Source organism: Ammospiza nelsoni, chromosome 8 (genome assembly GCF_027579445.1).
Source record: "Ammospiza nelsoni isolate bAmmNel1 chromosome 8, bAmmNel1.pri, whole genome shotgun sequence".
Taxonomy (NCBI): Eukaryota; Metazoa; Chordata; class Aves; order Passeriformes; family Passerellidae; genus Ammospiza; species Ammospiza nelsoni.
This window is the reverse complement of record NC_080640.1, coordinates 660,000-681,689: the sequence shown is the minus strand read 5'-3', so window position 1 is coordinate 681,689 and position 21,690 is coordinate 660,000. Positions and strand designations below refer to the sequence as shown.

The 21,690-nt window shown below is 54.3% G+C and overlaps 1 protein-coding gene across 1 annotated transcript in view; it reads right to left on the bottom strand.

Moving 5' to 3' along the window:
* Positions 1–3,610: 3,610 nt before the first annotated feature.
* The window catches only part of STK32C (serine/threonine kinase 32C), a 69,237-nt gene continuing 51,157 nt past the window's right edge, over positions 3,611–21,690 (bottom strand). The window contains exons 3-12 of the mRNA XM_059477496.1: positions 14,385–14,536; positions 12,257–12,430; positions 11,782–11,819; positions 11,032–11,121; positions 10,374–10,477; positions 10,168–10,284; positions 8,700–8,825; positions 8,431–8,562; positions 7,797–7,864; positions 3,611–7,025 (exon numbers count right to left, since the gene is read on the bottom strand). Coding sequence (XP_059333479.1) covers positions 6,908–7,025; positions 7,797–7,864; positions 8,431–8,562; positions 8,700–8,825; positions 10,168–10,284; positions 10,374–10,477; positions 11,032–11,121; positions 11,782–11,819; positions 12,257–12,430; positions 14,385–14,536 — 1,119 coding nt within the window. The 3' untranslated portion in view covers positions 3,611–6,907. The remainder of the gene's footprint in view (positions 7,026–7,796; positions 7,865–8,430; positions 8,563–8,699; positions 8,826–10,167; positions 10,285–10,373; positions 10,478–11,031; positions 11,122–11,781; positions 11,820–12,256; positions 12,431–14,384; positions 14,537–21,690) is intronic.

Genomic DNA, 21,690 nt, shown 5'->3' with positions numbered 1-21,690 from the left:
GCCTCCAGAGCCATCCCCAGCCCGTGTGTCCCTCTGCGGTCGCAGCTCGGGGACAAGTGCAGCCCCGTGCCCTGGGACAGAGTGGTGCTGCCCCTCCAGGACCTGGCCATGCCGTGGGCTGATGTCCTTCTGTCAGCCTTGTTTTCTAAAGATCATTTATACGGTTTTTTAAGAACTGAGTGTGAGTCCAATACCAAATACCAGGACTCGTTTGGAGGCCAGATGCATGCAACACACTTTTTTATAAAGATTATTCTAGCCCAGGTATTACATTTAAAGGTGTGTACACAGAGTGAACCTCGGGCTGCAGAGCCATGCATGTACGTCCAGGAATGGCTTTCCGTTCCTGTCTGCTCCTTGCTTGGAATAAACTTGGCTGGAAACCATGAAATGGTGGGAGTGGTTGATTGACCCGAGTCCATTTTGTTGTTTTGTTCCTTTGAGTTTTTCTGGTGAGGCTGGGACCATCCCATGGTGACGTGCAGGTCGCTGTGCTCCCTTGGGGGGCACAGGCTCGTGGTGGCAGCATGGGCAGAGTGCCTCCCTTCTCCTCAGCCGTGCTCCCTTGGTTTGCCTCCTGCCCCGTGGTTTGCAGATGAACCCACAGCTCAGAGAGAGGGGCCTGGCCTCCCCTCGGCCCACACTGGTTCTGGTGAGACCTCATGCCATGTCCATGAGACACCGATCTCCCTGGCACTGCCAGCCTTGGCTCTCCAGCTCTGTCTGAGCCAGGCACGAGAAACAGAGCAGGGGTTGTGGTGGCACAAAGCAGAGATCTGATTTATGGCTGGGGGCTGGAACCACACGTGGCAGCTCTAGATACATGAATCCATGAATTAGGAATGAAACCACAAATATAAACCAGGGAGGGATTTATTTTTTTGCTGGGGTTTTTTGATTATCTGATATGACCTACATTTCACAGCTTAATGCTGCAGCAATTTCTGTGCTAAGCACATGGGAATGTATTTGTTTGGATGTTTTATATTTAATTTAAAATTTAATTTAATTTATTTAACTTGTCAATTTTCTGATTTTCCCTGAAATTGCACCAAGGCAATTAACATCTAGTGGACGGTATCTCTGCCATGGCAGGGGGTGGAATGAGATGAGATTTAAGGTCCCTTCCAGCCCAAGCTATCTATGATTCTGTGATCTCTTTTTGTCCTGAATAGAGCTTAAGTTACAGCAGTGGGAAATCCATAAGGAATGGGAAAGACAAAAGTCACAGTCTGATGGCAGTGACCTCCCCTCCACCCCAACATCCATGGGGTGCCAGGGACACCCCAGCACCCCGAGCTTGTAAACACTTGGCAAAGGAGGTTCTGAGCTCCCTGTGCTGCCGATGTCCCTTTTCCCACAGCTGGCCTGGTTGGTGCCAGTGAGGACCCAGCAGAGTCACTGTCCCTGTCCCACATCACCCAGTTCGGGTCCCTCCAGCCTCCGTGGCAGCCCAAGGCTCCAGCCCTGCCAGCCGCTCCCTTGTGCAGGGAGGGTTTGCATTCATTGCCTCTGTCAGGGAGCTGCAGAGCCAGCACAGCTGCCCCAGGCTCCTCCCAGCGCAGGAGCAGGGCCAGCAGCATCTCTGCAGCTCCCCGGCGCCAGGAGAGGCTGAGCTGGCAGGGAACCCCCCCGTGGCACCCACGCCGTGTCTGCCCCTAATTCCTTTGGACAGCTTTCCTGCAGGCTCTGGGTCAGGGACACGGCGAGACGCTCCGTGCCCTTGACTGGCAGCACAGCCCTGGCTCTGCAGAGGCTCTACCGAGCTTGTGTCTGCTGTGGGGATGGACCCCAAATACCTCAGCGCAGCAGTGCTGCTCAGGGATGGACCCCAATCCCCTCAGGACAGCAGTGCTGCTCAGGGATGGACCCCAAATACCTCAGGACAGCAGTGCTGCTCAGGGATGGACCCCAACTCCTTAGGGAGCAAAGGAACTGGCAGGCATGCACTGAACTATCCTCGTGCTTATCCCTCGCTTTCCATGCTCACTGTGTCTTTATTTTTATTTTTATTTTGCACAGTTCCCACTGCCACAGGGCAGGGTCAGGCCCTGGCACAGGTGCCCAGAGCAGCTGTGGCACCCCTGGATCCCTGGCAGTGCCCAAGGCCAGGCTGGACACTGGGGCTGGGAGCAGCTGGGACACTGGAAGGTGTCCCTGCCCATGGCAGGGTGGAACAAGCTTTAATGTCCCTTCTCATGCAGACCACTCTGGAATTCTGTGGTTCTGTGATTTCCCTCATGTCCAGCACCCTGATCAGCAGCAGGATCAATTGCAGCAGGTAAGAAAGACAAGGCTGGTTGGTGAGGGTCATTTGTCCCCGGCAAATTCCAGTTGTCACTGTTTAGGGTTTAGGCGCAGTGGTGATGGCACAGGGCTGGCAGACACTGAGCTCTCCTGGTTGCTGTGAGCATTTCAGTCTCTCAGTGTCCCCTGCCCTGGATTTCAGGGGGTTTTGGGTTTTTTTTCAGATTTCCCTGTGTGTGGGAAGCTGCCCTCGCTCTGTGACCCTCACCTTTCCCCCTGCAGTGCACAGCCCAGCTCAGTGGGTGCCCTCGGTGCCTGGGGACACCCAGGAGGGTGCAGAAGGGACGAGTCCAGGCTCAGACATGGACTGTCTCAGCCTGCACTGCTCCTTTGAAGTGAGCAGCATCCCTGGGAGCTGTGTCTGTGCTGCCACCAGCGAGCAGCACGGTACAAGCCAGATAAATCATTCCTGCACTGAGGGCATCAAAGAGAGAAAGCGGAGATCTCCTGACACTTCCAGGGGTGCTTTTATTGAGGCTAAGATACAAAATCCGGGGCTGTGTGGGGAAATACCAAACCCCTGTGAGCTGTGGCTGTGGTGCCCTCCGTGCTGCAGCGAGGTCGGGTCCTGGGGTCCTGCCCTGTGCCCCCTGCCCCTCTGCACGGATGGCAGCAGGGCCAGAGTGGGCACAGCTGTCCTGTGATGGTGTTCACAGGGGTCCCGAAGGCTGATTTATTATTTTATGATATATATTACATTAAAACTATACTAAAGGAATAGAAGAAAAGGTTCTCCTCAGAAGGCTGGCTAAGCTAAGAATAGAAAGGAATGATAACAAAGGCAGCTGTCCCAGACTCTCTGTCCGAGCCAGCTGACTGTGATTGGCCATTAATTAGAAACAACCCCATGAGACCAATCCCAGCTGCACCTGTTGCATCCCACAGCAGCAGATAACCATTGTTTGCATTTTGTTCCTGAGGCCTCCCAGCTTCTCAGGAGGAAAGATCCTAAGGAAAGGATTTTCCATAAAAGATGTGTGTGACACTGTCCCAGGCCAGTGGCCGTGCCTGGGGCTCCCATCCTCACTGAGATCCCAGCCCAGGGTGAGCAGGTACAGCTCCCCATGGAACACACACCCTGCCTGGCACCGAGAGGGGCACACGGAACGCCTGGGGCTGGCTGTTCCCCTTCCAGCACCTGTTTGTGAGCTGGTGGTGGTCCCACAGCTCCCGTCCCACCCAGCTCTGTGCCAGCTGGCAGTGTCCCACCAGCCCTGCTTCCAGCTGGGTTCCAGAACTCCAGCGTTTGAACGCTTCCGTGCTTCCCTGCATCAATACCCTGGGAATGACACCAAATCCTTGGCAATGTTAAAAATACACATTTATTACCCCACATGTGCAATGGCTTCCGACAGTATCTGCAAAAACACAGCCTTATCATAACTTAAATATTCTGTGATGTGGTAAAAGTGTCATGCAAGAAAATTACAGGAATGTATTAACATAAAATACAATGATATATTTACATGTATCTGCACTGAAATAGTTTTTAAAAATACTCTCTCAAGGCAGCAGGATTTCAGTCCAGGGTCAAGTCCATATTACTGGTATTTTTGCTATTATTTTATTACTCTTAAACTCTTTTGGCAAGCTCTGGAGTAATAGAGAATTGGCAACAGAAGAAACATCAGGACCTGACCTGCCATTTTTCTTATGCACAAAATTCCCAGTGAAGGCTGTGGAATTCAATGCAAACACTTGAAAATACGCAACTTTGCAAAACTTTGTAACACAACAGAGATAAGAAAACAATCTCATGGCAAGTGATTAAAGGAGAATAATTCATAGGTGCTGTAGACTTTTCACAGCAGATAATGGCACACACCGTATAAATCTGTCATACAAAAAATACAGGTATTTAAATATTTATGTACAGAAAATTCCTGTGTTCTGGCTGTGGTGGAGGTGCAGCCCAGAGCTGTTGGTGACACCTTCCGAGCTGGGACGTGGGACCAGGGCTCTGTCACGAGTTCACTGTGAGGGCTCAGCCAGAACAAGGGCACCACCACGGGCACCACAGCCATGCCCAGCCTGTGCCAGGGCAGGGCCAGGGAATACCCACGGGAGTGGCGCAGGGAGCAGAGGGGATCAGAGCCCAGGACTGAATTGTGGATGGGGTGAGCCGGACATGGGACACCGTGGCAGGAGCCACAGAGATGTGCAGGGCCAACAGGACTGAGCTGGGCTCAGCTGGCACTGGCTCCTTACAGGGACACGGCAATGGGGACACAGGAGGGGCCCAGAGTGGGGCACGGGGGGCAGGAGCACTGAAACCCTCCACAGGGGTTCTGACAATGACAATAACGCTGAGCTGTTGTCACTGCTGTTCCTATCATTTGTCCCTTTTCCAATTGCTCTTTTCGTGCCATTTCTACTGCAGGAACTGAGTACAAACAGGTGGCAATGAAACCTTGTCCCCCACGGGCTCTGGTGAGGTTATGCCCAAATATTATTTATGACCAAAACCAAGCACTTCAGCGCTGTGTCCACGTGTCACTCCCAGCCAGCACAGTGACCCACAGCTCTGTGTCCTGGGGCTGCTCTCAGGGACTCAGGCCCAACAGCGTCCCCAGCACATCCCTGGGATGCACTGCTGGGTTCCAGGGCGCTGCCCAGGCAGCCAGGCCCCACCCAGAGTGTTTCCCCTGGGCAGGAGCCGTTCCCTGGCATCCCCAGAAGCCCTCCTGGTTTGTGCCAGTGCTGCTGAGCTGTGTGGCACAGAGCACTGGAGAAGGTGTGAGCGACAGAGAGAGGGCTTGGGCTGAGAAGGCTCAGTTTGAGAAGCAAGCCAGCTCCTCCCCACACACACCAGCCCCCAGCACACTTGTCTCTTGTCCTAAGGAAGCAATGAAAACATCAATTACACACGTCCTGTAACTGCCAACACCTCTCCTGGCCTGACAGCTTCTGGCTGAAGAGGATGTATCTTCACACTCATCTGTGGGATGGTTTGGTCAAAAACTCAGCACTGCTCCTTGTCATTCCAATAGTCCGAAATTTTGCTGTTATTTACAGGAAGTTTCCTAATAATGCAACAGAATTCACTGTAAAACCCTACCCACAGTGCTGGAGTAAATCACCTGCAATTCATAACTCTGGGCTCTGCCCTGAAAATAACCATGCAACTGGAGCCAGAGCTGCAGCTCCCCTCCTCCTGCACAGCCCTAAAGAATTCACTGAAAACACGTCTCTGCACAAGTGCAGCCACGCACTGATTCCCACATAAAACTGTGGGAGACACACACGCCGTGCCCTTGCCTGTGGAAGATCATTTTGTACCATTCTGCCTTTCTGGTTTGTTCATGGAAACAAAAACCGCAGCAAAACTGGTGCTGACAGAATGTGATCTGTTAAAAACACCTCCCATCTGTTTCTGCATTAGGAATGCCCAGAGGGGTGCAAACACTGCAGCCTGCAGTGCCTGGCACAAACAGCTGCTGGTGGTTCATGGTGACTGTGGTCCCACCACACACCTGGAGCAGTCCTGTGGCACTGCAGGGCTCGGGGTCACAGCACCAAAAACCCCTCCCTCTGCAGCAGGGTCAACAACCAACACAGTGAAGGACCTGCAACGAGAACAGCAACACCCACAGCTGGAGCAAGGGAAGATTTCCCGTCTTAGTAAGAAGTTAAGACAGGTATTGGCAAATTATATACAGTACTTGTACTTTACACTGAAAATAAAGTAAATCGAAGGGTGATACAATATTCCTGTCTTTCATAACCAAGCGGCCTTGCAAGGCCACCCACTCTGCCTCCAACAAAACCTCAGCCTGTGATAAACTGTGTCCTCTGAGCCTGGGCACATGGAGCCAGACCCTCCAACCCATCCCACAGCTCCTCACTGCCTGCAGCAGCCACGTCAAGGAAGAAAACACTTTAAATGCATTCTGCATCTCAAATACACATTGAACCATTACCCAGCCCCTGAAGAATCCGTGGAGTGCACACAAAACATTAATTTGCCTTGAATCTGAAGGAACTGACAGGTGACACAGGGACAATGAGGTGCCTGGGACACCCTTGTGCTGCAGGACCCAAGCAGCTGGAGGCTCCCAGGAGCTGGTGCCAGAGCCCTGGGGCTGCTCTGGTTTGCACAGGGATTGCCCATCCCCAGAGCAGCATTTGTGAACAGGGAGTGCCAAAGCCAAGCTCACACCACCTCTTTGGCCTTCCTCCCTGCTCCTTGTCTCTCCCCGTGGGGCCCAAGGACATGGCTTCGTTCCCTGTCCTCTCACTGCATTAAAAACGTGTGGATCAGCAACCTGACACAAAACCAGAAAGACTAAATAAGTTGATCTCCTCCTGACAAGTTGCATAGGCCGTATCTTCCCCGACAGGCAGCCATGGCCGGGGCAGTCCTGTGTGAATCTGGCTTGCTGCAGCTCTCAGGGGCGGCTGGGCTGGGCTGGCCTGGCCATCCTTGGTCCGGGGCAGTCCTGTGGCAATCTGGCTCCTGGGCTGGCCATCCACGGCCCGGGCAGGGGCAGTCCTGTGTGAATCTGGCGTGCTCCAGTCCCTGGGCAGCTGCCGGTGCTGTCCGGCGGGCTCGGGTGCTCGGCGCACCTGAGGACAGGTGAGGGCGGCGGCCGGCCCTGGCCTAGCTGCTGCCCGAGGAGCACACGGAGCTGCACATGTGCAGGGGCTCGGCCTCGGCCTCCTCGGTGGTCTCAGAGGCAGACACGGACTCGCTGGGCTGCTCCTGGCTCCTCTTTAGCCTGTGGGAGCGCAGGAACAGGAGTTACAGAGCTGTCCCCAAGCTGTCCCCCACTCCCTGCTCGAGAGGTGCCCATGGCACAGCCACGGAGAATGGAGTCCTCCCAGAGCTCACACACGGGTCATGACAGAGCCCAGAGTATCAGCAAACCACACTGACCTGCTCTGAAATGCCCCAAAGCAGCCTGCAGGGCTTCAGCCCACCCAGACCTTGGCCATGAGTGTCCACAGCACAGGCAGGCTCCTGCCAACCCCTCCTGCACAGAGCCTGCCCCACGCTCTGCTCGCAGACCCAACAGCCCCAGCCCTGGGGAAGCCGTGGCTTTAATCCAGCACTTTCACTGCCTGCTGATTCCCACCAGGACTTCTCCAACCTGAACGATCCTGTGAATCTATTCTATGTGTTAAAGATCTCCACAATCATTGAGTCCAACCCTCCTTGCCTTCATTTCCCAAAACATCATCTGCTGCAAGCAGGATGGGTGAGCAGGTGCCGCGGGGGAACGGAGGCAGTGTCACACACACGTGTTAAATCCCAGAAGTCTCTCTACAGCATATTTTATTTAATGGCACTCAATAATCCTTGATCTTGCCTCCCATTGTGGCTGGAGCCATTTTTCACACACAGGCAGACCTGAGCTCCTCTGCTGACACCAGTCACCTGGGGCTAAGCCGGCAGCAAGGTGCTCCTGGCTGTCAGCCACTGGCACTGATTCCTAAGGGAAGTCAGAAAAAAGAGTATTTTTCCATAAAAAAACACCCCACACACTCACTTCTCTCTGTTGAAGATGACAAAGTCCTGCTGGATAGCTTCAAGGCATTCCTGGAGATAGTCATTTTCCTATTGAAGAAAAACAAAACATGCATAAGCAGCCCCATCTGCATCTCAGCACTCCCAGCTGTGTGCAGGAGCCTCCAGCTGTGGGCAGGAGCCCCCACACCCCTGAACCTCAGCCCAACAGCTGGAGGCAGCAGGGCTGGTGCCATCCATGGCAGCAGTTTTCCATAAAACACAGATCACACCGCTCCTGACGTAAACATAACTCATTTCCCCATGTATCCTGTATTTTGGGAGTGCTGTCAGCCCAAAGGGAGCTCAGGCAGCGCGGGGAGAGCCCAGCACACAGCCCACGTGTGGGAGCTGCTGCCTTGTGCCCAGCCTGGGGCTGTGCAGGGACAGAGGCTGAACACACCAGACCTCTGCTGCTCATCTCACTTCCCAAAGTACCCACTACTGTGAAAGTCTGATCAAACTCCCATAAGAGGATACGTGGTTGTTGGAATGACTCCCTGGGCAAATGTTTTCATCAAAACAAACCCATGGCTCCCGCAGTGTGGCAGTCACAGCTGCAACACCCGCCCAGATCCAGCCTCTCCCAGCTGCATGTTACCCCAGGGAGCACATACAGACTGCGAGCTGTCTTTGCTGTTATCCCTTGACTTGTTCTTGGCGAGCCTCTTCTTCTTCTTGTGCAGGGGCCGTGACTCCAGGATCATCTCCTCCAGCTCGAAGGTGGGGTCGCAGTGCAGGCGGCCCTTCTGCCAGGACAGGGGACACACTGGGTGAGGCACGGCAGAGACGCGGGACCCCCTTGCCCCTCAGCAAAGCTGCTCTCACAGTGGCTCCTGCAGCGCGAGGAGCAGCCCCTGCTCACACAGGACAGGTCCCCACTCACGTTGGGGACGAAGGCCGGCTCCACGCGCTTCTCGCTCACGTCGCTCCACACCACGCCCGAGAGCTGGGCCGAGGCCTGGATGTGCGCCAGGCAGGAGAAGCGATGCTCAGGATTCACCGTCAGCAGCTGGGGAGGGAAAAGCACTGCTGAGACAGCGCTGCACAGAGCAGCATCCCTGCCAGAGGAGGAAGGCAAGGCAGCCAGCAGCAGCCTGCATGGCCAGCTGCGGGGCTCAGCCACGCCAAGGAGCCTTTCTGCTGGGGGAAATAGAGACCTTACTGCAGGAAAAACACCCAAGAAAACGTTCTGCAGGCACCCCAGCGCTCGGGGGGGACATGGGGGTCCCCTCCTGGCTGAGGGGGCTGCTGGCACACACCTGGTGAGGATGGAGTCCCTGGTAGCCCGGCTGCCCAGCAGATGGCAATGCAAACCCACCGAATGCACTGCCACAGCTTCTGCCAGCAACTCCTCATTAAACTGAATCTAATTATGCAAATTGCCCACCCAACATTAACTCATATCAGAGGCACTTATTTGCTGCCGGCAGCAGCTGCATCTTTCCTACAACAAACTCACCAGCTACTTTTCAGAGTTCTCAAGCAAGCCAGAGCTAAACCAGCTGCCCAACACATCCCAGCTTTCTGCAGCAGCAGCATGAGGAAAGCAGCAGAGCACTCCACAGAGCTGGAACCCCCAGCAGCTCCCACAGCCATGTCAGACCCTTCAGCCCCAAAGAGCAAGTGAGAGGGAACAGCCAGTGCTGCCCTGCAGCTCCACCTCAGCTGCCATCCCAGCCAGAGGTGCTGCCTTTACAGGTGACACTGACCATGGAGAGGATGGGATGCTGGAAGGCACAATTCTAGCTCAGCTGGGAATCTGACTGTCACACCAAAACCAGACTTTTTGCTTCCCTTGCTATCAAACATCATGCATCTTATTACAGGGATAATAAACACACAGCACACATAATTAATCATAGGGTCCCAGACTGAACTGGGCTGGAAGCTCACCTTGCCATGGCAGGGACACCTCCCACTGTCCCATGTGCTCCCAGCCCCAGTGTCCAGCCTGGCCTTGGGCACTGCCAGGGATCCAGGGGCAGCCACAGCAACAATTCCCAGTTCCCAATATCCCATCCATCCCTGCCCTCTGGCACTGGGAGCCATTCCCTGTGTGCTGTCTCTCCATGCCTTGTTTCCGTCCGTCTCCAGCTTCTCCTGGAGCCTCTTTAAGCACTGGAAGGTGCTTTAAGGTCTCCCTGGAGCTTCTCTTCCCAAGGCTTAACATCCCTAACTTTCCCAGCCTTTTGTAAATTACTATAATTACTCTTATTATTCATTGTTTATTAATACGCTGATAATTCTCCAGCTAGTCCTGCCTGCACAGCAGCTGCCATCCAACCCAAAGCCACCCCAGAAGGACAATCCATCCAGCAGTCCATGCAGCTCCACCCCAGCAGGGCCCTCACCTTGCGCAGCAGCGCGACCATTTCCTTGGACCAGGCTGAGGAGTACTGCACGCTGACGGTGCTGAAGAGCTGCACCAGAGACTCCACGGGGTTGTTGGAGTGGATGTCGTACGGCCTCTGGGGACAAGAGCACAGGGGTGAGGCGCGCCCTGTCCCTCTGGGCCAGCCAGAGCACACATGGAGGGCCGGGACGGCCGGAGCCCTACCCAGCCCCGCAGCAGCTCGTAGGCCATGATGCCCAGCGACCACCAGTCCACCTCGAAGGAATAGCCCGTCCCGCCGCTCAGGAAGGAGTGGAAAATCTCTGGGGCTGAGCAGAAAGGCACAACACACAACAGGTTATTCATTGTTCTCTACTCCAGTAGCTCATGTCAGTCAGTGCACAGCGCTTAGGGTGATCTTCCTGCACGGCTGCCCCAGGGCAGGCTGTGTGAGGCAGGGGAGCAGCAGCTGTGTGCCTGCCCTCACTGGGAACTGGGATGGCAGCCACCTGCAGGGACAGCCCTCCCAGCACAGGACAGCACAGCCATGGGCCCCAGCAGACACCGAGTGCAAGGCTGGAGCCAGAGAGGGATGGGGAGCGCAGGAGGAGGAGGCTGGATGGGATGAGGAGGGCAGGGCAGGATGGAGGGGACCAGACAGGATGGACAGAGGGCAGGCCAGGACAGGACAGGATGGGATGGGGTGACATGCCAGCCCCGATGCCTTCTCATTGGGAGTTCCCCTTCTCAGACAATTGGGCTCTGCTGAAGCACTTGGACACGAGCACCAATGTCCTAAATTAACTGGAGGGCCCTGGCTGGGGCAGCGTGTGCTGAGCACACAGAACATGACACAGGCACCAGGGCAGTGATTGTCTCTTACCCATGTATGGCTTTGTCCCAGCCAATGCTGTCGCTCTTTCCCCGTCCCTAATGATGGTTGCAATATTAAAATCTGTTAAATGGGCATGACCTTAAATAAAGACACATTTTAAGAAGGAATTAATGGCAGTGCAGTGTCAATGCAGAGTCAGAACACATTTGTTTCATCAGCTTCTGCCCTCAGACATAGTAGCACAGACACGGGCAGGTCAGGGTCAGATCCCATGGATCCCAAAGGTTTCCCAGGATTTGGGCTGGCCAGTGATTGAAGGGTAGGCAGCTTTGGGTTTTGATTTTGAATCAGACTTGGAGCTAGCCAGCAACCCCCAGCAGCTTCAGCACTGGCCAAATTGCTCTGGCCAGAAGCTACAGGAGTGAAAAAGACACCAGGGAAACACAACACTATCACAGAACCACAGAATGCTTGGGTTGGAAAGGACTAAAAGATCATCTTGTTCCAAGCTCCTGCCATGGAGCTTCCACTAGACATGGGTGCTCCAAGCCACCGAAACCACTGAACTGCAGCGACTCCAAATTCCCAGGGCTGAAGTTGGGCTGACCAACTGGACAGGCCAGTTGGGTGACCCTCCCCACATTAAAAAGCACAGGGATGTTCAGGCAAACATGATCCAGTAAAAGCAGAGCAGCTTTTCCCACACTTTCCGCAGGTAGAAAGATATCCAGTACCCGGGACAGAATCTGTCCCTGGAATGAATGAGGGAGCAAACAAAGAAGAGCAGAGTGATCCTACCTTGTTCATCGAGGAGGATGTTGTCTGGTTTTACATCTCTGGGAAAAGAAGGAAGATTACAGCAGATGGAATCTCAGTCAGACCAGGGATGAGACTTAATGACAAAAATCCTGCAATTGTTTGTCTATCAAAAGTTAGGAACAAATTAAACAAAAATATTCTAAAATAAGGCAAGTCCCTTTATGATGGACTAGAAATAAGCATTTCCTGGGCAACTTGGTGAAAAACTGGAAGGATTAGACTTGTTTAGGAAGGAAAGAAATTCCCAAGGAAAAGGAATAACAATACTGGGGATATTTGTGTGAGGCCCTGGATGGCTTTAACACCTGCCCTGAAATGTTCAGTGCCCAGTGAAGCATCAGACTCCCTCTGGGTGGTGGAGGCAGGACCAGCCAAGGGGGATCCAGGAGCAGCACCATGAGCCACCCTGGCCAGCAGGGTGGGTGCAGCAGGCCCAGCAGGGCTGTGGAGTTACCTGTGGATGATGTGCTGGCTCCGCAGGTAGTCCAGGGCCAGCGCCATCTCACAGATGTACAGTTTGACTGTCTCCTCAGTGAACTGCACGTTCTGCTGCAGGTGGTAGCGCAGGTCACCTCCCAGGAGCAGGTCCACCACCATGAACATGTCCTCCTCATCCTGGAAGGAATACCTGCAGCACAGGGGAGTGGCTGAGCCTCCCAGGGCTCACAAACCCAGCCAGGCTTTTCTCCTCTCCTCATCACACAGCTCCAGGGAGAACTGCACATGGCCCCACCAAGGGCACAGAATCCCAGAATCGTTTGTGCTGGAAAAGCTCTTTCAGACCTTCGATGCCAACCATTTCCAGCCCTGCCAAGGCCACCACTGCCCACGTCCCCAGCTGCCACAACCACATGGCTTTTAAATCCCTCCAGGGGATTTAGAAGCCACAGGGACTCCGCCACTGCCCCAGGCAGCTGTGCCAGAGCTGGGCAGCCCTTTCGGATAGAAAATTTTCCTTTACATCCACCCTGAGCCTGCCCTGGCCCAGCCTGAGGCCGTTCCCTCTGCTCCTGTCCCTGTTCCCTGGGGCACAGCCCGACCCCTGGGCTGTGCCCTCCTGGCAGGAGCTGTGCAGAGCCACAAGGGCCCCTGAGCCTCCTTTGCTCCAGGTGAGCCCTGCCCAGCTCCCTCAGCCCCTCCTGCGGCTCCAGCCCCTTCCCAGCTCTGTTCCCTGCCCTGGACCTACTCCAGCCCCTCAAGGTCCTTGCAGAGCTGGGCCCAAAACTGAAGATGTAGCTTTGCTGCTTGCACCTTCACAATCAAGTAGCCCGGCTCAAGATGCTTGCTTGTTTTTTTAAATCAATTCCTACACTAAGCAATGTTTCCCTGAAAGAGATGAGTATCCCAGGTGATGTCCCCCTGCTCACCCCGTCACTGTCCCTGAGCAGCTGTGCCATGTCAGCCCACCAGCACAGAGCTCAGGCTCTGCCAGCCAGACACTTCAGGGAAACTTCACATTTTTCAACTGCAAACAATCTCATGAAACCTACTTAAAATATCTCAGCCCATCTTAAAGATGAATTGGAAAACACAACTGCTAATTTAACCAGATAAATCAGGAAAAGAGATTTATATTTACTGTGGAGTAAACCGCCTCTCTAAATCTGCCGTGGGTCCCACAGGAGACTGACAGCAGTGGGGATACACCAAACAACGCTCATTGTTATATTTGGTGACTGCACTTCCAAGGAAAGAGTATGTGGGATTGTATAATACTTATGAATCACTCACTTCTGCTCCCATCTTAAATGTAGGTTTACTCTAAAACTATGAGACTAAAGGGTTCGCTACGAGAACAAATTCTTTCCAGAATTTCATTGCTTGTCGGGAAAAACATTTGCAATTTCTAAGAAACGAAGAATATCAATATTAACTCAATTGGCTGTTCTGGAGCAATGGGTCAACAAAACAAATGTGCCACATCACCCACTCCCATCACTTTGGGTATAAAACTTCCTCAGTTTTTAGAAGTCTCCCCCTCCCCACCAGGCTGGCTCACATGCAGCACTGCAGGAGGGGAGGGGACCCTTCACTGGGCAGGAAGGCTGAGAAAGGACAGATCACTGGAGCAGGGGGTCCCAAGGCCTCTGCCTAGGGCTCACCCCAAACTAACCAACGACACTGGGATACAATGCTCTGCTTTCTAAAACTGTAAATTAGTTTTTCCTGCAAAATTTGATAATGATGTGTCTGAGCTCCAAAGGAATGTGTTTGATTTGGCCAGTGAGTGTGATGCAAAGCGCGCCAAGGGATGCTGGTGGGCTGAGGGGTTGATGTGGTTGTAGGGCAGATGAGACAGACTGCAGCCTTTGGCACTGCCTAGACAGGATACTTTTCCCAGGCATTGCCAACTCAAGCTATTTGTTAGATTTCAACCTGATTTTAAGAATGTTTTTTAAAACTAGATGTTGCTCAGTAATGAGGATATTTCTGCCAGTGCACACAGAGTGAAGTCATTATTGAGCAACTTGAAATGCCAGTATTTGTAGTGATCTGCTGCTGAAAAAGTTATGAGAGCCCCTGGGATTATCAGGTGTGCGGCTCTGCGAGGCTGGGGAGGGGATGGGGAGGGAGCTGCTCACCAGAGATTGACCAGGAACACGTGCTCGATCTCCTGCAGGATCTCCAGCTCTCGGAACACGTTGCGCACCTCATCTCTCTCAATGCACTGCTGCTTGTTCATGTACTTCATGGCGTACATCTTCTCTGTGTCCCTCTTCTGCACGATGCACACCTGGGCACGGAGGAGAAAACAGTCAGGAGCACGTCCCACATCCACATCTGCTGCTCTGGGAGCTGAGAGCACTCTGCTCAGCACCTCACCCCCCACACATCCCTGATCCCTAGGCGGGCACTTGTACCTACGGACAGCAGCATGCCTGCTCTCGGTGTTGTGCCCACCTGGGGAGTGTGTGGGCTCTGCTCCAGCCCACTGCCCATCGGACACTGCAGCTGCCTCCAGGGCATGATGGCTGGTCCGGAGAGCTTTCCAAAGGGACAGCGCTTCCAACAACTGTGTGGGAGCTGTGCCCGGATGGAACACCTTTGGGCTCACTGTGCCCGGATGGAAAGCAGCAACAGACAGCCACAGGGTTCCGTGCCAGCCTCGCTGCCCCGCTGCTCACACAGCACTGCTCTGCAGGGCAGCTCTCACCTGCCCGCACATCACTGGGCTCCCAAAGGGGACAACAATCCCTTCGGGCAGCAGAAAGTGACCGAAATGCAAAGTGGTTACAACAACAAAGACCTGGTCTGGAGGGATACCCAGGTCTGTCCTTGAGCCCTGCTCTGCTGTAGGCACAGAGCCCCTGGGCCAGCATGGAGCCCCTGGGCTTGCACCGAGCCCTCGGTCCTGTCCCCAGAGTCCCTGGGCTGGCACAGAACCCTCGGGCTGACATGGAGCCCCTGGGCTGGCACTGAGCCCCAAGCCCCCAGGCTGGCACCCAGCCCCCTGGTTGACATGGAGCCCCCGGGCTGGCACCAAGCCCCCAAGCCTGTCCCCAGAGTCCCCAGGCTGACATGGAGCCCTCGGGCTGGCACCGAGCCCCCGGGCTGGCACCGAGCCCCCGGGCCTGTCCCCGGAGCCCCCAGGCTGGCACTGAGCCCCAAGCCCCTGGGGTTGACATGGAGCCCCCAGACTGGCACCGAGCCCCCGGGCTGACATGGAGCCCCCGGGTCTGTCCCTGGAGCTCCGGGCTGACACAGAACCCCCGGGCTGACATGGAGCCTCCAGGCTGGCACCGAGCCCCCGGGCTGACATGGAGCCTCCGGGTCTGTCCCCGGAGCTCCGGGCTGACACAGAACCCCCGGGCTGACATGGAGCCCCCAGGCTGGCACCAAGCCCCTGGGCTGGCACAGAACCCCCGGGCTGACATGGAGCCCCCGGGTCTGTCCCCGGAGCCCCGGGCTGGCACCGAGTCTTAAGCCCCCAGGCTGGCACCGAGCCCCAAGCCCTCCGGCTGGCACCGAGCCCCCAGGCTGACATGGAGCCCCCAGGCCTGTCCCCGGAGCCCCCGGGCTGGCACGGAGCCCCGAGCCCCTGGGCTGGCCCTGCCGCCCCCCTCAGCTCTGCTAATGACACCTTCATTACCAAGGTGACTGCTTTCCCAAGAGCTAATTAACTATCACGGTAACTCTTTAAATTACTAATGGCATGTCTACATCTGCTATAATTATGCCTGCTCTCTGTTAATTATCAGCCCTGGCGGTAATTAGGATGAGCTGGATACGCTCCCTGGGCAGCTCGGCCAGGGTGAGCAGGCAGAGAGCGGGTCCTGCTCACGCTGAGTGGAACACGGAAAGGGAATTTCTGTGGGTGGCAGGGAACCGAGACAGGTGGGAGCTGCAAATGCTCCGTGCCTCTACACGGTGCCACTAATAACCATGTGCAAGTGCTAATGGTGCTCGGTATAATATCATCAAGGACACGCTGCCGCCAGGAGGTGACAAAATAATGGGTGGTTATCGTTAGCCTGATATACCCCCTAATTAGTGATGCACAGGAATTACCGCGATTATTTTCCGCTGTCGTTACAACTGCGGTGAGAGCTGGAAATCAGCTGTTGCCATCACTCTCTGCACACCTCAGAGCTCACAACAAGGGCACCTCGTGGGCAGAGCGACCTGAGCTGCTTCCCTGCGTCTGGACCCCTCCGGTGCCCATGGGCGAGCAGAGCCCTTCAACTCCAGCTGCCACAGACTGTTCCAGATACAAAACATAAGGGAAAACCTTCTTCATGCAAACTTAATAATAATAATAAACGACCTACCACATGCACACCACCAGCAGGATCCAGCCCCTGCCTAGAGCAAGCTGAATTGGTTGTACGTTCAATAAACCAGGCAAAAATATATTTTATATATTCTTTGAGCAGCAAAGCCCTAACAATTTTCTTTAAAACATGGTCATTGCTGTAGAACTGCTCTGGAAACAACCCAGTCCTCTGGGTAACAGCCATCAAGGCGCTGAGCAACATTCTCCCCTGATGTCAGCTTATTCCACATTACTGCTGGAAGCTCATTAATTTCTAGGTCCTTTATTTTTTAGGTTGTGACTTGCTGTACCTTAATGAGTATTACATGTTATTCTGATGTCATTTGTCTCGTTTCTCCACAGTGAAAATGGGAGCCCAGCATAATAAATGAGAAAATGATGAAAACTTCATGTACTCTGTAATTATGATAAACAGTTTTCTGCAATGGAACAGCATCACCTCCACTCAGAGCAGCACCAGTTCCGGGCACTCTGGGAATGTTTGTTCTCTGATTTCTGCGAGAAAAGTGGATGTCAGTGGAGAGGCTGCCCTGCAGCTGAGCCCGTGGCATGAGCGGGGGCTGCTCTGTGCCCGTGGACAGCTGGGCAGGGCAGAATGAGCCCCATGGACAGCTGGGCACGGCACAGAGAGCCCCATGGACAGCTGGGCAGGGCACAGTGAGCCCCATGGACAGCTGGGCAGGGCACAGAGAGCCCCAGGGCACATGGGCAGCTGGGCAGGGCTCAGTGAGCCCCATGGACAGCTGGGCAGGGCACAGAGAGCCCCATGGACAGCTGGGCACGGCACAGAGAGCCCCATGGCCCATGGACAGCTGGGCAGGGCAGAATGAGCCCCATGGACAGCTGGGCACGGCACAGAGAGCCCCATGGACAGCTGGGCAGGGCACAGTGAGCCCCAGGGCACATGGGCAGCTGGGCAGGGCAGAATGAGCCCCATGGACAGCTGGGCAGGGCACAGAGAGCCCCAGGGCACATGGGCAGCTGGGCAGGGCACAGACAGCCCCATGGACAGCTGGGCAGGGCAGAATGCGCTCCATGGCCCAGGGACAGCTGGGCAGTGATGCTGTGTCTGCAGCACAGCCACCACCAGGTACTGATCACATCACACCGCTCTTGGTCGGGGTCTCACTCGGGTCAAACCAACACCAGGAGCAGTGCTGGTGCTGCCTGGCTGGGCTCAGCCACTCGGTGCCCCTGCCACAGGCAGCGACCATTCCTAAAGTGCCCCTGCTTACAGACATGCATCGGTGTGTTTGTGTCCCCCAAAATGGCAGTGACACAAAACGTATCTTTTTCTTTTTGTGCTTCTCTATTCATGCATCAGTTCCTGGGGAAGGAATAAACATCTATTTGGTCTCAAGTCAAGAGTGCGTTTTTTAAATTAATCCATTTTCAGGCAAGTCTACAATGCAGAGCAAGGCAAGAAGCAGAAATGACTGTGTCCTCGTTCTGCACGTTGCAGCCACACAAAGGCAGTGTTTGGTGGTTAAATACAGCCATTAGGAGAACGAGTGGAACGGAGCCAGCCCTGCGAGGCAGAAGGCAGGCAGCAGCTGGGAGCGGATTGCTCAAGACACGGCACATAAAAGCTTTCCCAGAGCCCCAGATACCCGGGCATGTGTGCAGCTGCCCATGCCGCAGGGACGGCTGGAGCCCCCAGCCACAACTGCAGCCAGGACAGGGACAGGCGACACCTCCCGGCCCCCTTCACCGCCGGGCTGAGACAGTGACAATATCTGTGCTGCCACAGTGACATCACCTGTGCTATCCCAGTGACATCACCTGTGCTATCCCAGTGACAACACCTGTGCTATCCCAGTGACAATATCTGTGCTGCCACAGTGACATCACCTGTGCTATCCCAGCGACATCACCTGTGCTATCCCAGTGACAACACCTGTGCTATCCCAGTGACAATACCTGTGCTGTCACAGTGACAATACCTGTGCTATCCCAGCGACATCACCTGTGCTATCCCAGTGACAACACCTGTGCTATCCCAGTGACAATACCTGTGCTGCCACAGTGACATCACCTGTGCTATCCCAGCGACATCACCTGTGCTATCCCAGTGACAATACCTGTGCTATCCCAGTGACAATACCTGTGCTGCCACAGTGACATCACCTGTGCTATCCCAGCGACATCACCTGTGCTATCCCAGTGACAACACCTGTGCTATCCCAGTGACAACACCTGTGCTGCCACAGTGACATCACCTGTGCTATCCCAGTGACAACCTCTGTGCTATCCCAGTGACAACACCTGTGTTATCCCAGTGACAATACCTGTGCTATCCCAGTGATAACACCTGTGCTATCCCAGCGACAACACCTGTGTTATCCCAGTGACAATATCTGTGCTATCCCAGTGACAGTATCTGTGTTATCCCAGTGACAATATCTGTGCTGTCACAGTGACATCACCTGAACTGTCACAGAGACAACACCTGAACAATCACAGTGACAATACCTATGCCATCACAGTGACAACACCTGTGCTGTCACCCCAGCTGGCAGCTCTGCTGAATCCCTACCCTTCCCAGCCTGGCACACTGCCTCCAGCAGGCTCTGCCTTTTCTTTAGAAATCCAATAACTTCTTGCCCTGCTGATTCTGAAGGAATTCATCGGGCTGAAATCCCCTCTCAGATGAGAGGTCACCTAATCATTTGACCACATGTCCTGACTTAGCCTTGCTATGCAGGGACAGCAGAGTGTTCCTGGGCTCAGACAAAGCCATTCTGGGCAGGATCCATGCAGCTGGTAAACAGTGGGGATGGCTCTCCATGGGGTGCACAAAGACCTTTTTTCCTCCTGCATTTGCAGAAGTGACACAAAGTGAAGGCACTCGTGGCCCCTGAGGGACGTCACCGTCACGGCTGGTGACAAACCCACAGCTGACTCAGGGATCTGTCTTTGGGTCTGAACTGGGAGCACTGGGTCTCCTTGAACTTCTGCTCCTTTGGCTTCTGCCTCTGTAAGACGAGAGCGATGCCCTGTAATCCTCCCACACACGGACACTGTTGACTGCAGCTGAGCCACGGGGACATTTCAGCGTACAACCTGGATTTCACTCTTGTTTTCAGAGCAGAGGCAAGGCTCAGAGTCAGCCAACACTACACACCTACATCAAACACCTTAATCTCCCCCAGTTCTGAACTGCAGCCACTGCTCTAGTTTATAAAAATGCTTCTTTGCAGTGGTTGCACCTTGCCCACATATATTGATTTCTCCTCCAGCTTCTGCTGGGTGTTTATCCCTCCCTGTTTTCCCCAGTATCCACAGAACTGCCGTTTACCAGAAAGACTGAAAATTGAAATGAGGAGCATTAACATGAAATTGCCCATGGCACCCAGAAGCATCAGCAGGCTCTGGGACTGCGTGGGGAGAGAAGTCTCTGCTGTGGGGGCAGCGCAGCAGCAGCCTCGGGGTGCTGGGGACACGGGAGATTTGTAGCCTCTGGAAGAAATGAGTCTTTCATCCTGAAGGACCAGAAGCAGTGAGAAGGCACTTAGCACGATGTAGAAACAGCTCAAGCTTTTCTGACAACTGATTTCATTTTGAGCACTAAATTTTACTTTGGAGACAAACTGCAAGGGCAAGGATAAGCTGGACAATTGTGTTCACTGGTTTTCTGAGCTTGTTGAGCAAAGAGTAAAGCAGGTGAGAAGGGCTTTATTGCACCTGTGCACTGCTGAAAGGATAACCTCAATACTGACTTCTAACAAGTTCATCTCCTTTAGCCAAGCTCTCTTGAATGGCTCAGCTCTTACACCAAGCCATTATTCACTTTTCCCAGGGTTTTCATCCTTTAGAAAGTGGCTGGAGGGAGATCCGTGTCACCCAGCATCCCCAGGTCCCCTCTGCCTTGCTCTTGTAACAAGAATTGCAGGCAGAATCTTGCCAATTAGGTATTAAAAAAAAAAAAAAAATGAAACTCTCAACTGCTATCAGGAAAGCTGCAAACAGGGATCACTGTTCTGGGCATGGCCACAGCTGCACAGGACACAGAACTACTTCCCCTGGCATTCAAATGCATCTTTGTATCTATATTGTATTATGATGGTGCTGTTGGCAATTAAAATACAACTCTTCCCTGGTAATTAGCATCTGTGTAATACTGGTAATCAAAAACTTCATAACAATTTGTTCTACAATCCTCACAAATATCAATATAAAATCAGCTAATCCAATTATTTTCTAGGCATAGCCAAGAGAACAAAGCCTACAGCTGTCTCTCAGGTGTATCTGCAGTGACACAATTGAGTGGCAGGGATTCACCCAGCACACGAGCCATGGGCACAGCTGGATGAAGCTGCTGGAAGCATCTCCCACAGGCACCCCAGGAGCAGCTCCCTGCAGGCCCAGAAGGGGCAGGCAGTCCCTCAGGGATGCTGCTGGTCCCTCAAAGGGGCTCCCCCTCCACAATGCTGACCCAGAGCTTGGTGCCATGAGCACCAAGAGAGATGCAAACACGGATGGATACCAGCACCTGCAGCCCCTCTGCATCCCCTCAGGGCTGTCCTGGGAGGGAGCTCTGGGCACAGGAATCCTTTCACACCCACCCTTAGCGGGCAAGGGGCCCAGTAACACCCAAGGGACTGTGGCACCACGTCCTGGCCCGGGGCTGCAGCTGCACACAACCTGCCCGTGACAGCGACACTCGCCCCACGCTCAGCGGGGACACGGAGCACAGGTAACTGTGTGACCCTGAATAAAAACTGACTCTGAATCAATCCAAACCCTCCACTGCTTCACTGCAGAGCTTACTGAAGCAGCACTCTGTCCTGGAGCAGCTCTGCCAGCAGTGTCCCTGGCAGTGTTCTCTCAGCCATTGTCTCCAGCACACAGAGACCCGTCTGCAGGAGCAGGACATCTGCTGCCATCCCCATCGCCCCATGTGCCAGTGACCCAGCCCAGGGGACACCAACATGACAGGGCTGCTGCCTGTGACAACAGCACCCCTCAGTCTTTCCCTCCAGCTCCCAGAAGGGTTGGGATGGAAGGACCCCAAATCCCCCCAGTGCCACCCCTGCCATGGCAGGGACACCTCCCACTGTCCCAGGTGCTCCAGCCCCAGTGTCCAGCCTGGCCTTGGGCACTGCCAGGGATCC